Raw genomic sequence first — 15,070 nt, 5'->3', positions numbered from 1 at the left:
GGAACTGTGTGACTCTTGAGAGGCTAAATGCTCCATTATGTCTGCCGGCTAAAACCACAAACTTTATTTACTCCCAAGACAAGAAGTGTACAGTGGGTTCATTAGAAGGGTTTTTTTTTTCTTCTTATTGGAAGAAAAAAATCTGCTTTCTGCATGTGAGGAAGACGTTAATGAGAGCAGTGGGATTGTGGACTGTAAACTAAGAAAATTGAGCAGCGTGATGCTAAAAACACACAGAGGAGACTTGAGGAGCGTCAACACTGAAGACCTTCAGCAACATGTGAGCAATTCTTTCATTTGAGCCATTACTGTTGCCATTTTTGTTTTTTTTTAAAGATGACCAAAGCCAACATAATCTATAATGAGAAAAGATAAACTCATATTGCCCACAGCTTCTAAAAGAAGACCCACGCAAACAGTGAAAACAATCATTCAGGGCAAAGTTGCAAGTGTGGCTTCCGGTCTTAACAGCTTTATCATCTCATCTATTATTAACATGTACTCACTGCTCAGCACTACCATACATCCTGCTTTCACAGAAGCAATATTATTTTTACAGTAATGCATGTTCATACTGAGGTTGCAGTGTGCAGTGGTGGTTTGCAGTGCGTTCCTATATTTCTAGTACCAAAAACGAACAGAAAGCTGAAGTGTGTGCAACCTAAACTGAGAATGCTTCCTTTACACACTTCACCTCTTTCAAGATGATTTATATATAAAATATACAATAATTTGTTGAAAGACTAGTAATAATAAGAGTAGTAATAATCCCAGTCTTTGACAGTAAAAAACAACAAAAATAAAAGTGTTCATTGTTCCACCATTCAACAATGATCGAGCAAGAAAAAGTAGAAAGACAAGATATAAGATCAAGGTGGATGAAAACAAAATAAAATAAAACACAATAAAAACAAACGTGAATGAATAGTGCTAATAATAATAATAAAAAAAAAAAAAATGATCAGCTCAATAAAGGCACTTTGTCCTGCACCTTGGGACTAAAATTCTCCGTATAGAGGGAAGAACCTGAAATTAACCTTGTCGAGGACGAGTCGGCACTACGAATTGATAAAGCCATCCTCTGTACTCAAGAAGGCTGGACAAGACTGCGACTCACCTATCAGATGACTGGAATATCTCATTATCTTTGGGTTCAGTGAGTTTTTCTCTGTAATAAAGGCCTGACCGAACCATGCCACCAAGCAAAAAGATAAAACAGACTCAATAAAAGAACGGACACTCATGTGGTTGAGTCCCAGGAGGATATGTACACTGAGTCATGCCACTCTGGAGGCCACCATTGTTGATCCACTTCAGAGGAATGCCTTTTCCCAGGATGTTTTTTTTTCCCCCTTTCATATCACGATATACAATCAGACCTTCGACGGGCTATATTTAAAGACTTTTATATATTTAAAACATCACATCAGCAGGGAAGGATCTGTGATTTTTGTCTTTTTAATCACCTATGCTTCACAACCAACAGCTGTGAACAAAATCCCATAATGTGGAAAATGTAGGAAGTCCACAGCTGCTACAGCCATTAAACTGTAAATCAATAGCGATCTGCTTTCCACTGCTGTCAGGATCTGCTGAGAAGCTCGGTCACTTTCATGGAGGGGAAGCTTATTTCCTCTGACATTGAACTTTTCCTCCTTGCAGAGTAAATCCTTCAATTGCAGCAAATTTTGGCACCAATATCGGCGGTGTGCCAGCCAATTACCTCAAGCTATTGTAAGTGTTTCAGTGTATGGATATACATATGTATGTTCTAATTAGCATTCTGTTATTCATGAGTAGTTATGGATTTATCGCAGTTTACAGACACAGCCGAGAGATAAGTGGAGAGCCAAGTCTCATCTGAACTAGAAACCTTGTTTGATATAATAAACTTGTCATTCAATCATTTTTGACTGTGGTGTTAATTCCACATTTTTCTGGGATATAAAACATACAAAACACAGATTTATTACAGCTTTTAAATGGACTTTAACCTTCCTCATATCTTTTGTAAAGACGTTAGCTCCGCTCATATTGCCATCGTCAGTCTGGAATTCAGTGAGCACGTTGATATTCACACCTGGGAGGAAGAGCAAGATGACATAATTTGACTCAACTTATACCGAGGTCTTGCAGTCTGACAAAGACGAGTGTGATGAGCTCCGCTATGAGAGGCCCACCTGGCACAAATCGACTCGGGCAGTCATTTAGACAGCTCAGAATTGGGGTCGAGGACCTTTATGTGAATGTAATTCAAGTCTCTTTCCACTCAGGCACAAAGAACCGAGTGGAAAACATTTTCCCGAAATGGCAGATTTATAAAAATGTAATACATTCTGGAGCCTATGCTTCACAATGAGAAGCTGAAGTTTTTTTTTCTTTTTTTTCCCTTTTTTTTTGGATTACTTGCAAAAGCTATATATTTCTCAGAAGTGTGAGGATAGGATGAGAACCTATTCCCCCACACCTCCCCCAGACAGCACAGAGGAGAAATGAGATCATTTGTATGTGATCGGATTGCAAAGCGAGTAAAGATTTTCATGATGAAGACTGAAAATGTGTGAAAGAACGAAGCAACCGACAAAATGAAATTCAGATCAAATATAACAATGTCTCTTATTGTATATATATCTTCACCAATACATTAACTTCTGTGCCTGAACAGGCAAAAAGTCTCTTTTCCGTCACATCTCCATTTATTACTATGGGCCTAATTGTCTAAATTGCACATCGTGCCTTCAAAGTTGCATGTGTTTTGGGGTAATCTTATGAAAAATAGTATCATGAGTGACAAGATACATAAACAGTATTCAAATAAAGGTTTTGCATGTATTGGACACTGTTTGCACAAGAACGATCTCCTGGAAACGGTATTGCTTCCGTGTTCAAGCACAAAATGAAATGTCATATTGGTGTTTGACGTGTCAGTGGAGGAAGTTTTCAAATATACCGTAGCATTCCAAATCTAAAAATGCAATATGTGAGAGGATTGGGCACAAAATGAGACACAAAACAGAAATCATACTATCATAAACAACATTTGTGGTGAGCCAGTTGAAGACCGGCTTCTCATTATAACAACAGAATATCTGCTTAAGGCTGAGCTGGTTTGAACACCAGAAATCATTCAAAATGAGCCTGAACTCCTCCGGTATTTTTGCTTGATGGGATTTCATGAAGGGAAACTTACTATCTCGATAGTTATTATTACATTAGGCTCCTTGAACCGTTCACAAAATTATTCCTAAATAATCTTGTTTTCATCAAAAGGACTTTTAGCTTTCGGCTATAAAGGACATTTGCACAAGGCACAAATAAAATGGCTAAAATGAGAAAAAATTGGGGGGGAAATTGGTAAAACAGCTTGTAAAAAAAGCTTAAGGATGGGAGGAAAGAAAACATATACACAACTGCTTAAAAAGGAGCTAAAATGGTTAAAATGGCTAAAATATCAAAATTGAGTGAAAACTGATGAAAAGGAATGCTGGAATCTTTCAAATGAAGTACAAAACGGCTTGAAATGTAAAGAAATGTTTACTATCCTAAATTGCAATTGAAACTTTTGAAATATGACATAAGACCATTTATGTTCATATATATAAACTATATATTAAGCTTAAGCGCTGCATTACCCTCATTTGAAAAGTTAAATGTGTTTTGTGGCTAACAGTAAAATTTGATTTGGTTGACTGTGAAAAAAAAAAAATAGCCTGTAAAAGCAAAACACTGCAATGTCTTTACCAGCAGTAATTCTCAGTGTGGAGTTTCTGTTTAAAACCACTGTTACCTCACACCACTGAGGTCAAACGGTGTGAAATTAACCTTCACTCACACTTGACCTTAAGAAATCCCATAAGATGTTATTGTCCTGGGGAGCATGAACCTTTACCGATTTGCTGTTAGCATAAAGCTTTAAAGCAAAATCAATTATACAATGGTGATTCCCCTCACCTCTAAAAGATAATATTGATACAGCAAGGCAGAGAGACCAGACCACACATCCTCAGGTATGTTGCCCAAGCTAGAATTGCTGTCTTGTACAAATTCAAATAAAACCTCTAACCGTGTTGACCTCCTGTAGCGCGAGCAGCAGGACGTCTTAGTAATGATGCATCACCTGAACAAAGTCCATGAATTATTTTGTCGCGAGGAATGCTGCCGGGCTGTGTTGGATGAGGACTTTACACGAGGAGAGTTTTTACTTTGAACCGAGTATAAATGAAACAACCTTCAAATGCTTTGATAAGTTGTAATGTACTAATCAATGTCAGGAATTAACCCAATCTAATGGGATAAACGAATTATTATATTATTTCACAAACAGATATTCCAGCCTTTTAATACATTCAACAGTTGCTTGATATTTAATTTTTTTCATTTGTTCATTCATTTTTGTTCCCGCATTTGGTTTTCAAACCCCTGTCATCACAGTTCAACCACATTTCAGACCCACACTTTACAAAAGCCACTGGTCGATGGTGTGGTCTGGCAACAGCTGAGACAAACATGTGTAGACAATGCAATCGCTGGTAAAATATTAGAAAAACATACATATGAGTGCTTCATGACGAATCAAGATCATTCAATTTATATGTTGAATGATCAAAAACCACTCAGGTTTCTTCCCTTGGAATCTATTTGAAACCTTGTTGCCTTTAATGAGATGGTATTATTGTTGTTGGAATGATGCTCGACACAGTTTTAACACTTGCTGAGAAAGCTTGTTTGTTCGAATCCTCCTGTCCTTCGAATCCTACCGCTTTTATTTTCAATTTGGGCTTTGTGACCCCCACATCCCATTTACCGCGCAGATCAAGCAGCAGCCGCACAAAAGTTTCTGTTTGACGAGAAAAATAAAGACTTGGCAAAACTGCTTCTGCCCTGTAGTATCTCCTCCTCTCAGGCTCAATCATGTCACATCATTGCGACGATCTGCGAGGAGAAATGGTTGGCGTCAGAGTCTGTGTCGCTATGACAACCCAGCCGAGCTCGGTCCCGCGCAGCGGGATATCGAATGGGATTCCTCCGCTTGTTATATTCCCAAACGCTGGCTATATTTCCACTATTTCTCAGAGAGTGGCGGTTGTTATTCCACGTCTGGCTTAGGAGGATTTGCGGGTGGCAAGCAAAATTATTTTTCTTGCTCCGGATAAATAATGAACCTCACACTGTTGTCGTGTGCAATCCGAGGCGTAGATGCAATATTCTTGGAATCAAAACCCTTTATCAAAGGGGAAATTCCACACAAACCAAATTAAACTGCTTGGGGTTTTTGCTGCAAGCAAGCACAATTTATACGAACGCTATTTATTGTACAAGAAAAACTGTCTTCTCTTTTTTTTCGTTGTTGTTGTTTTCCAAGTGGATGATTTTAATAAACACAACTCTAAAAACACGATACAATCTCCTCATCGCTCTCGGGTAAATTGCTTTCCTCTCCTTGCTTTATGAAACCCTCTAAAGTTAAGCTGAGAAGTGCTCCAGGTGCGTCTCTCTCGCTCTCACTCCAAACACGAACTCGTGTGTGTGTGTGTGTGTGTGTGTGTGTGTGTGTGTGTGTGTGTGTGTGTGTGTGTGTGTGTGTGTGTGTGTGTGTGTGTGTGTGTGTGTGTGAAGAAACACAGTGAATCCCCCTCATCAGGACGGGGGGATGTGCAATCAGTGTCTGGCTTGAGACGGCTAATTAAGCCGGAGCGCTTCTGGACTGCAGCGCAGCGCAGCACACAAACACATCCACATCCACATGTGCCATTTTCATTAAATTTCCAATAAAGGTGAGGTATCTGAATGAGATATCAGTTGTCATTATTAATCCATAAGGTAATAGAGCATTCAGGCACACACACACACACACGCACACTTTTACCCCAGCTCGTAAACATTGCCCTCTACAAAACGAAGCACTCGCATCAAATCCACGCCGCCACACAACAGAGACCCTTTTGTTCTTGTTGCACAAATGCTCACAATCAGGCATGTATTCACAGCCTTCACCCTTTGTCCGACCATGTTGATGTGTCCATGCTCACGGCTCGCCCGCGTCTAAAATTGTCGCCCATTCGACTCTTTTATAGTTCACCGTGACTTCCATTTGACCCGCTGACCAAAAGTACTGACATCTCCTTTTTAGGAACAAAGGAGAGCGGAGTGACAATAGAGAAAGGCAAAAGTGAAAGAAGGAATGAGAGAGCGGGAAGAGGAGGAAAAACAAGCACAAAGTGATAAATGTGGGTTTTTTTGCCTTCAGATCCTGGGTTGATAACCAGCGCTTACCATTTCAAGTGAGAACGTTATTAGTGCGAAAACGCATAAAACGCCTCAGGTGGCATTTAGTGAACCACAGTTGCTGTCATGCAAATTTAACAATAACAATGAGTCAACGTAACAGGTTCATTCATCTCTGAAGTTTAAAGTCAAAATAAGCCCTTCTCGAGGGCTTTATTAGCTTCCAAGTGCCGCATGTCTAATTTTTGCTAATGGAAATTAATGACGGGGGTAACTGAAACAAGTCTTAATAGGCTTAACACTTACAAGAATGTCAATAGAAGGCTTTGGTGTTAATGAAAAGTTTGACACTTTGGGAAATGAACATTAGCTGACAACAAACAGTCGAACAGTCAGGCTTAATCTCCTGTAACATAGACTACAGTCATTCCATTGTATCGTGTGTGATGATTGTATCGCGATGCATCCAAGTGGCTTTGAAAGGCAGATTTTCCATCCATATCAAAGAGATAACAGAAAGAGTAAAGCGAGAGTGATATAAGCAGAGAAACCCATCATGTGACGATTGATGCACGAGAGAACAGTACTGCAAAGTTCGTTCAATCTCATTACGTCCTTCACATTCTTGCCTGACACGGTGAATGACCCGATAGTTGATCTCTTTCAACAAGATCTTTCTTTTCATCGTGGACACGTGCAGACGGCTCCGGCTTTCCTTTCAAGTGATTGCAAAGTGCCTCTGTCAGGGTTGCTATTGTCTCTGCAAAAACAGCCACCTCATGATTGAATAAAAATCCAGGATCAGTGATGGATCCTTCCCAGAATTACACCCTTCAGACAGACTCTCCCACTCCGCACTCTGTAATCAAGTCCAAACCGGAGATGCGTTGTGACGAAACTCGCACATAATCCCACCTTATCCAAGAAGCTGATGGAAGGAAGTGAGCAAAGAGGCCAGTGAATATGAGTATTAGTGTTGCACAACACAGGAGGAATATGTGAGTTAAAGTGATGATGATGATTAATTTGCAGTAAATACAAACATTTATGCAGACAATGTTGCTGTATTTATATTTATTTCCTAATTTACCAGCCCTGCCTGCCACCAGCAACAGCAATTAGTTCTTTATGTTTCTTTTCCCTTGATTTCTTTTCCACCGTGTGTATTGTCAGGGCTATTATTCAATGGTACAATTTTTGGGAAATACTTGAGATGAATCATGCTTTTTTTCCCCCTTATCTAGTATTCTGCCATTTTCTGCAATTTTTTGCCATTCTGTAACTTTTCCGAATATGCATGTTGCACATGACACTATTAGAGCAACAAATCTGCACTATATCGCGTACCCCTAAATAAATATTAAAATATGCCAAATCTTTTAACAAATAAGTTGCTATGTAAAAAAGAAAAGGAATCCATTAATCTAACAGTCTATAATAAAATGGGTGCAATATGTCAAGACTTCCCGTGAGGTAACAGTTAATTTCCCCACTTGAGCTGTTCCAAGATATTCCTGACCATCTGAAACGTCTTTACAGCTCAACTCTTCGCAGCATAGCAATAAAGCTGACTCAATAAATATCAGGTAATGAAGACGCAGCAATATGAGAGATATTGGAACTAAATTGCAAAAGGGGCAGTCACACATCCCATCATATCAAAGTTGAAGCCAGAAGAGGACCCTCATGTCCCATTCATCCGGAAGCATGAGAAAAAGTGATGGAAAATGTATGAGAGCATTAACTTTAGAAGATGAAATGCCATTTCCACAAGTAGACACTACGCCTCAATGGTAACTCGGAAGCTTCTCAAATCCATAACCAGTGTCGCCAACTTTAGAGTCGTTCCAGGTCGACTCCTACTGGCAATGAAAGTTCAACAATTACCAGGTTACAGGTTAAGAGAATGAATGTAAAATAACAGTTCAATAATAGCGGCCAGGAGTCTTGGACGATACTGTACTTGTTAGTTTTGTCACACCCCCCCCCCCCCCCCCCCACACACACACACACACACACACACACACACACACACACACACACACACACACACACACACACACACACACACACACACACACACACACACACACACACACACACACACACACACACACACACACACACACAAATGCCCACTGGAGTTTGATTGAACAATGTAATTAGTCATAATTAGCACCCATTAAAATTGTTAAAGAGCCCCCCCCCCCATGTCTTGTCAGGGTGCAGGTGTGTGTCTGACGGAGTCCGTGTATGCATACAGACACAGCAAGACAACCACTGCAGCAGCTGTAACCTCGTTTTTAATAAGGATTGACACGTTTCTATTTCTGCCCCCATCTTGACTCCTGTAATAACAGTGCTTATAAATGGTCTGCGTTACACCTGTGGAACATGTGAAGGTCACGAATGATGAAGATGACTCAACATAGGGTGACTTGCAAGTAAATCGTTCTAATTCTTCGAAGAGTATGCAGGCATTATTGGAGTAAAACTATTTGTCAATGCGTATAGAGGGTTTGTCTACATTTCAACCTTCAAGGGTTAAAAATGCAGACAAATCACCAGTTAGGAGCCAAGCTGCTTCACAATATTTAATGTGCAATTTGCCGATTTCTGTATTGAGTACAATGTATAAAGACGCCACAATATACTATTCAAAAAGAAAATATAACCTTAAGCTCTGGTCAATGGCTTTTAAGCACAGATACCTTTTCAAAAAGCAAATGTTGCATTTGGTTAACAAAAAAGCAAAAATGTTATTACTTCTAACATTGTTTTAAAAAAAAGCCTGTTGGACTTTTCCCTCTGAAAATCCAGAGATGAAAGGAGTGTAGCTGTAATAGTGTTTGATTTACGAAGCTCTACTTCTTTGTTTATGCACTTTATGATATGGCGTTGAAAGTCATTATGTTCTGTTCCTTTGAAATAATCCATTTTCATCTGCTCACAGTGTGCAGAACCGTGGACACTTCACACTGGACCTCGATGAGTTTTGTACTGAGCCTCTCCACTCTCCCTCCTCGTCCTTTCTTGTGAGAAGATGTCTTCGAAGCACTTAACCTTTTTCTCCTCAGGAGAAACTTTGCACAAGAAATGCAAGACTTGCAATCCATTTTCTGGCCACATCTCTGTGCGGTGGTTTCAGTCTCAGTCCGTTTCTTGTGAAGTTGCCCAACATCTTTACTCTTCTTGAGCGTGTGCACTTTCTGCTGCCAATACTTTCTCATTTCAGGTCATTTTTTCCATGACTTTACAAAACAGCAGGCCTTGTAGGAAAAAGACCTCCCATGGTTTTACCCTCCAGTCAAGTCAGAAGTCCTCGCCATTGGTAATGTTTATAGCATATTGTTCTCTGCACACGTGTGTGTGTGTGTGTGTGTGTGTGTGTGTGTGTGTGTGTGTGTGTGTGTGTGTGTGTGTGTGTGTGTGTGTGTGTGTGTGTGTGTGTGTGTGTGTGTGTGTGTGTGTGTGGTTATATTACAAAAATAACCAACAGACCCAACTCATGCTCACGACATCATTTTCAAAATGGTTTTGTGTAAAACATGAAACTTTTCTGAAGCAAAGACACACAGAGAGAGAGAGAGAGAGAGACTCCAAATCCTAAACATTTTGTCAAGACAAGCAGTTGCGAAGTTCTGGTTGTTTCAATACCAAAAACTCACCGGTGCGTGTGTGCAGTGGAGTGTGCGGTGGCGAGAAATCTTTCTTTGACAGAGTTTGCAGGGTAGACAACATCGTTTTGAACTTTGGAGCGGTTCACGTTGTGCATGTCACACACACACACACACACACACACACACACACACACACACAAGCGGCGAAGGTGCTCGCTCTTTCTTTCCTCCTCTCCGAGAAAGCTGCGACGGCAATCACTGTGTCGATTGTTACTCCAACAGATGACAGTGTTGCTTTGAGATGGAATAGCAGCAGTGGATTGCACACAAATGCACACACACTAACATGCAGGCGCAGGTTGCCAGGTTTTTGACAATGTTCAGTGATGAGACGTTTGCTCTGCTTTTGTTTCCCCTCCATCAGCTCCCTTTTTAGATCTCAGGGCTCATCGACGGTTTAGATGAACATACTAATTGGATTAATGGAAAAGACGCCAAGTGGGTTTTATCTTGAAGGTGGGGGAAATATGTGAAACAGAGAAGACCAGAGTTGCAGCAGCATGGGTAGGAGTAGATAAGAATGTGTCATGATGATGCTGATTTTTCAGCTTATCTGGATATTAACGATAATAGTTAAGAATATAATCCATGATAATAATATAAGAGGGGGACTTTAATTTGCTTGGTTATGTAACACTGGTGAAAAATGAACTCATGCTACTGTCATTAATCAAAGCAATGATTCTTGAAAAACAGACACGCTTGAACATCAGAAAAAGTAAAAAAATAAATAAATTAAAGTATAGACAAATAGTTGAAAACTCTGCCTTAGGAAGGCTTTGGGAAGTGAATTAAGATTAGTAGTTAAGTTTTTGTTGGAATATACATATTAAAAACCATATATAAATCTCACCAACAAAGGTTCCATTATGGTTACATTGAGCCTCCCTGCCATTGTTAACAACAATTGTGACGTACAAACTCCATTATAAACTCAATTGAGCTAATCCATTCATCCACCCGACCACTATCTGATGCGTCCAAACTCACTTAACATTTATCACACCATCCCATCTTTCACAAGTACACAACTTCAATGAACTAGATGTAAAGTGCGACTACTTTTTAAATGTCACTAAGGATTAGCAGAGACAACAAGGATTATAGGAGTGAAATTAACCTCTGATCTTTGTTGAAATAAGCAAACGCCAACACCAACAATAGAAAATCCACATGGCTTTGGCAATCCGAAACGGCCTGAACACGATTACTGTAATGAGATATGGTGTTGCGTGTCTGTATGAAATACCCTCCAGTGTTCTGCATGTTCTGCATGTGTTTGAAGTGATGTTCATTAGCAGCTACTGTAGGTATTCACAGCTCCTGAGCTCCATGTCCCCAGAAGCAGCCTTCAAAAATGAACCCTGGTTGTTGCCTGAGTCCAATTAGCAATGTTCTTCCTCACTGAGTAAATCTATACTGATCTCGCCACTGTAAAGCTCAGTTTCTGACGGCATTTAACTTTCAGGAAGCTTTTTTTTATCCACTGGACTGTAACTGTAGGTTAAATTGACTTAGAGGATATCGAAGATTTTCTCCAGGATTTAAAGGATTTTCTCATCAGTCGCCGGGAAAACGACTCACAGTATAGTAAGACAGCTGGATTTACCGTTTCACATACGATGGGAGACCGGTCATGCATCGAAGATCTCAAAAATATCGGCTCCTTTATATATGTGGCAAGACGGTTAAGCCCACGACGGTTAAGCCACATCTATCACACAAAACCAGCTGCAAGCGCGTCAGTTGAAAACACTGACTGCTTAAGAATTGGTCTTTGGAAAATCCTCTCTGTCTTGTAGTGGTTGCATATTTTACTTGTGCATGAATTTATTAGGATTGTTGCCAGCATGAGGTCCATTAATTTTTTTCTTTTAGAAATGCTGGTCAGTATCATTTGTACTTTAAAGCGTTCTTGCTGGCTGCCTTTCTGAAGAAACATTTTATTTGAATATATGTAGAAAAGCTCAATTGGTTTCACTTGAGTTGAGTGAAAATTAAATATAAATGGGATTTATGCATCGGCATTGATCACGTAACACTGGCTGTAAAAACACACTTTGATTTTTTCCAGTTAAGTTGGGAGGTTAACATTTTTTTTTGTTGGGTGGGTGATTACCCAGACTTAAAATAGTAACTTTTATCAGAAATGGCTTGAATTATTCATTATTATATGGAGGAAAAACAGGGAGTATTCTGAATTTGTTGATAAATACACATTTATGTGCTCATGCACTCACCCAAGAGGTTTTTCCATGCGACTACCCAATGATCCAACCACCTCTCCAAGAGTGCAGTAGGCCTGGCCCAGGAAGTCCTGCAAGAGTCAAAGCGGGAGAAGTCAGGTCACTCGAAACGGTTTCTGATTTATTACCGACATAACACAGAGCACAGAACCGTAATAAAATCCACAAAACAGAATTGATATAATCGTAGCCGCAGCCAGGAAGCAACAAAAACGGAGGCACTCCGTGATCCCTGCAGAGCACACCTCTGCAGGCCCGAGCCCCTTTCAAATACATCCGAGTTCCCCATTGACAGATAATATTAGCAAGTAGACTGAGCCTTCCTCCCACCAGTCCTCACACCTGCCCTGTTCTCTTCCCTTGTCACTGTACCGGTAAATTAAACTGCCATCGCATATTGAACCTTAACAGCTAACAGTAGGAGGAAGGCAGAGAGACAGAAAGAACAGTAGCAAGACAAAATATACATATGGAATCCATAATTGCCGTCTGCACAATAAAACGAATGAGAATCAGCGATACACAATGGATGTGTCAAGATTTATATTGCAAAAAAAAAATTACAAATATGTAAGCTGTTAAAGAATCAGATTTTTCCCACTGGGGGTTTAAGGCTATTTGTCATTTCTGGACACTGTGTGTAATATCTGACTGGAGTGGCTCCAAGCAGAACTAACATAATGGATTCTCTTTGCTCCAGTGATTAGCCTCTTGTGTTATTCTGGCTCTCCGTCCCTCTAACTCGCTTTGTGTCTGCTCGTCTCCATGCCCATCTCCTCCGGAGTTGCAGTCAGACAACTTTATTTGCCATAAACTAATTTGTTTGGCCGTGATATGTGCTGAAACGACATTAGAAAAATGTTCTGATGATATTTTCCCGGGGTCTAAGATGTAGAAGCCGCGCGGTAAAGTCACAGATCACCTAGCAACGGCGGCTGTTGCCAGCATGAGGTCCATCTGAGAATTGGCTGGGTGCAACTAATGGCTAAATATATAACAGCATGGGCTGGAGAGAAAAAAAAAAAAAAGATTTTATGTGAGGAAGATCGTTGTGTGGGCATCAGACCATTCAGTAATGACACTGAAAATTTTACTTTGCGATGGACAAGACCGAGATCCCAAGCAGATGACGTGTTGAGGGCATGAGAAGAGCCAGATATAGACGATCAGCTGTCTTTCTCAAGAAAGACATAACAAGACCTCAACAAGTGTTTTGTATTCCTAATTTTTCACAATAAGAGAACAAGTAGCTTTGCAATGCTTGTGCTGGTCAACCGTTTTCACACTTACGTTTTGAGATAATGAACACGAGAGCCTGATGAAGTTTTTGGTTAATGGTTCCCGCTCATGTCTGTGTGATCACAACAGCGAGTTCGTCCTGAAACATCCCTCACATATCTCACATCAACGCCAAACAGTCAATAGTACCACATTGTTTCCAAACCAAACAAAGTAATTGGGTTGCCTGTATTGAAAAGAAGCCAAGAAAGTGTTTCCTTTTGGCCACTTGCTCACAGACGTTTCTTCCAGAGAAGTCATTGAGACAGGAAGTGAAGCTTTTGGTGGTGGAAAACAGAATCTGATTTATTTAAGGAAATGAATTAACATTCCCTATTAAAAGTATTAGCTCATAGCAATAGGTACTCATGTATTAAACCAATGAAAATGCCAATATATAACAAATAAATAAGCTGAACCACAACAACAAATCCATATTTTTAAGTAGAGGTAGAGCAGGGCAGCCAACTTTCATTCAAAGAGTGTAAAAATAATGTGAACTTTTACACAGTTCGTGTCATGCAGACTACAGAAAGCACATTTTGATCAAATGCTGAACTGCTAAGGACTTTTCTATTTGAAATAAAAAACATAAGTTGAGCTTTGTGAGTTAGAGGCTTTTATTTGAAGAACAAGATCAGGCTTTACATATTTTGCTGTGCTTGAGTTACACACTGTGCAAACACACTGTTACAGCCTGTGGGCTGTAACAGTGTGTTTGCACTCAAGCCTATTCGAAAATCTAAATCTCTGCATTTACAATTTGTAAATAATAAATCCATTTTGCAGGTGGGCAATTTAGGCTGGATAAATACAGCTATAGCATCACCTGCACTACCTTGTTGATGACATACTGCACTACCATCTGTATGATTCCTTCTCTTGTTAGATCCCCTTTTTTGTGAATTGTAGCAATGTTTTAATTGACTTCAAATGACATTTAGTGTTTTGGGACCCTTGCGTGGCTTAATGTTTGTTTTTAAGAGAGAAATATGGTGAAAAGTATTTTATTTGTCTCATTTCCAAAGTCATGCACGAAGCGAGAATCTGCTAATTAAATGAAACATAACCAGTCTGATAGATGGTGACATGCTATGAGTTGCCAATAAATGCCTTGAACTTTAATAAGGTTTCTTTTCCACAAAGTAAGAGGACTCATTAGAAAAAAAGAATTCAAAAACATTCCTGATTTTTCCACATTATTGGAAACGAGAAAAGTTGCGGTTAATTTATGCAGCATGCAGTTACAAACCAGAGATATTTTCTATATTATTCCACAGTGTGATTCACAACACCTTTCTGAATTTGGAAATCAATTTGCTAAATAACATTCGATCTGCCCTCCTGTCGATCCGCGTACTGAGTGAGTCACTGCACTCCCCTCTCGCTCCCACTCAATCCTCAGGTGTGCCTGAAGCCTACAGTTCCCACGTTGAAACACCATCTAATGGCTTGACTCTCCAGTGTCCCCCCCTGAGACCGTCGTCCAGGCTGCCGAGAGAGACGGCAGCCTCTAAACCAACACACACGTCTCTTCTTGTATGAGATTATTGATTTCAAACAAGCGGGCAATGGGAGAGCCGGGACCCAGCAGGGGAGGGAAATGAGAGATGAGAGGAAAGTGGGGGAACAAGGGGAAGG

General features: G+C 40.1%; 1 protein-coding gene across 1 annotated transcript in view; it reads right to left on the bottom strand.

Moving 5' to 3' along the window:
* Positions 1–15,070, bottom strand: part of LOC308146774 (copine-8) — a 94,114-nt gene that overhangs the window by 39,520 nt on the left and 39,524 nt on the right. Inside the window, exon 6 of the mRNA XM_080518696.1 lies at positions 12,146–12,222. Within this exon, the coding sequence (XP_080374822.1) occupies positions 12,146–12,222 (77 nt within the window). The remainder of the gene's footprint in view (positions 1–12,145; positions 12,223–15,070) is intronic.

Source organism: Blennius ocellaris (assembly GCF_963422515.1).
Source record: "Blennius ocellaris genome assembly, chromosome: 22".
Lineage (NCBI taxonomy): Eukaryota > Metazoa > Chordata > Actinopteri > Blenniiformes > Blenniidae > Blennius > Blennius ocellaris.
The sequence above is the reverse complement of the archived record's forward strand: the minus strand, read 5'-3'. Positions and strand labels throughout refer to the sequence as shown.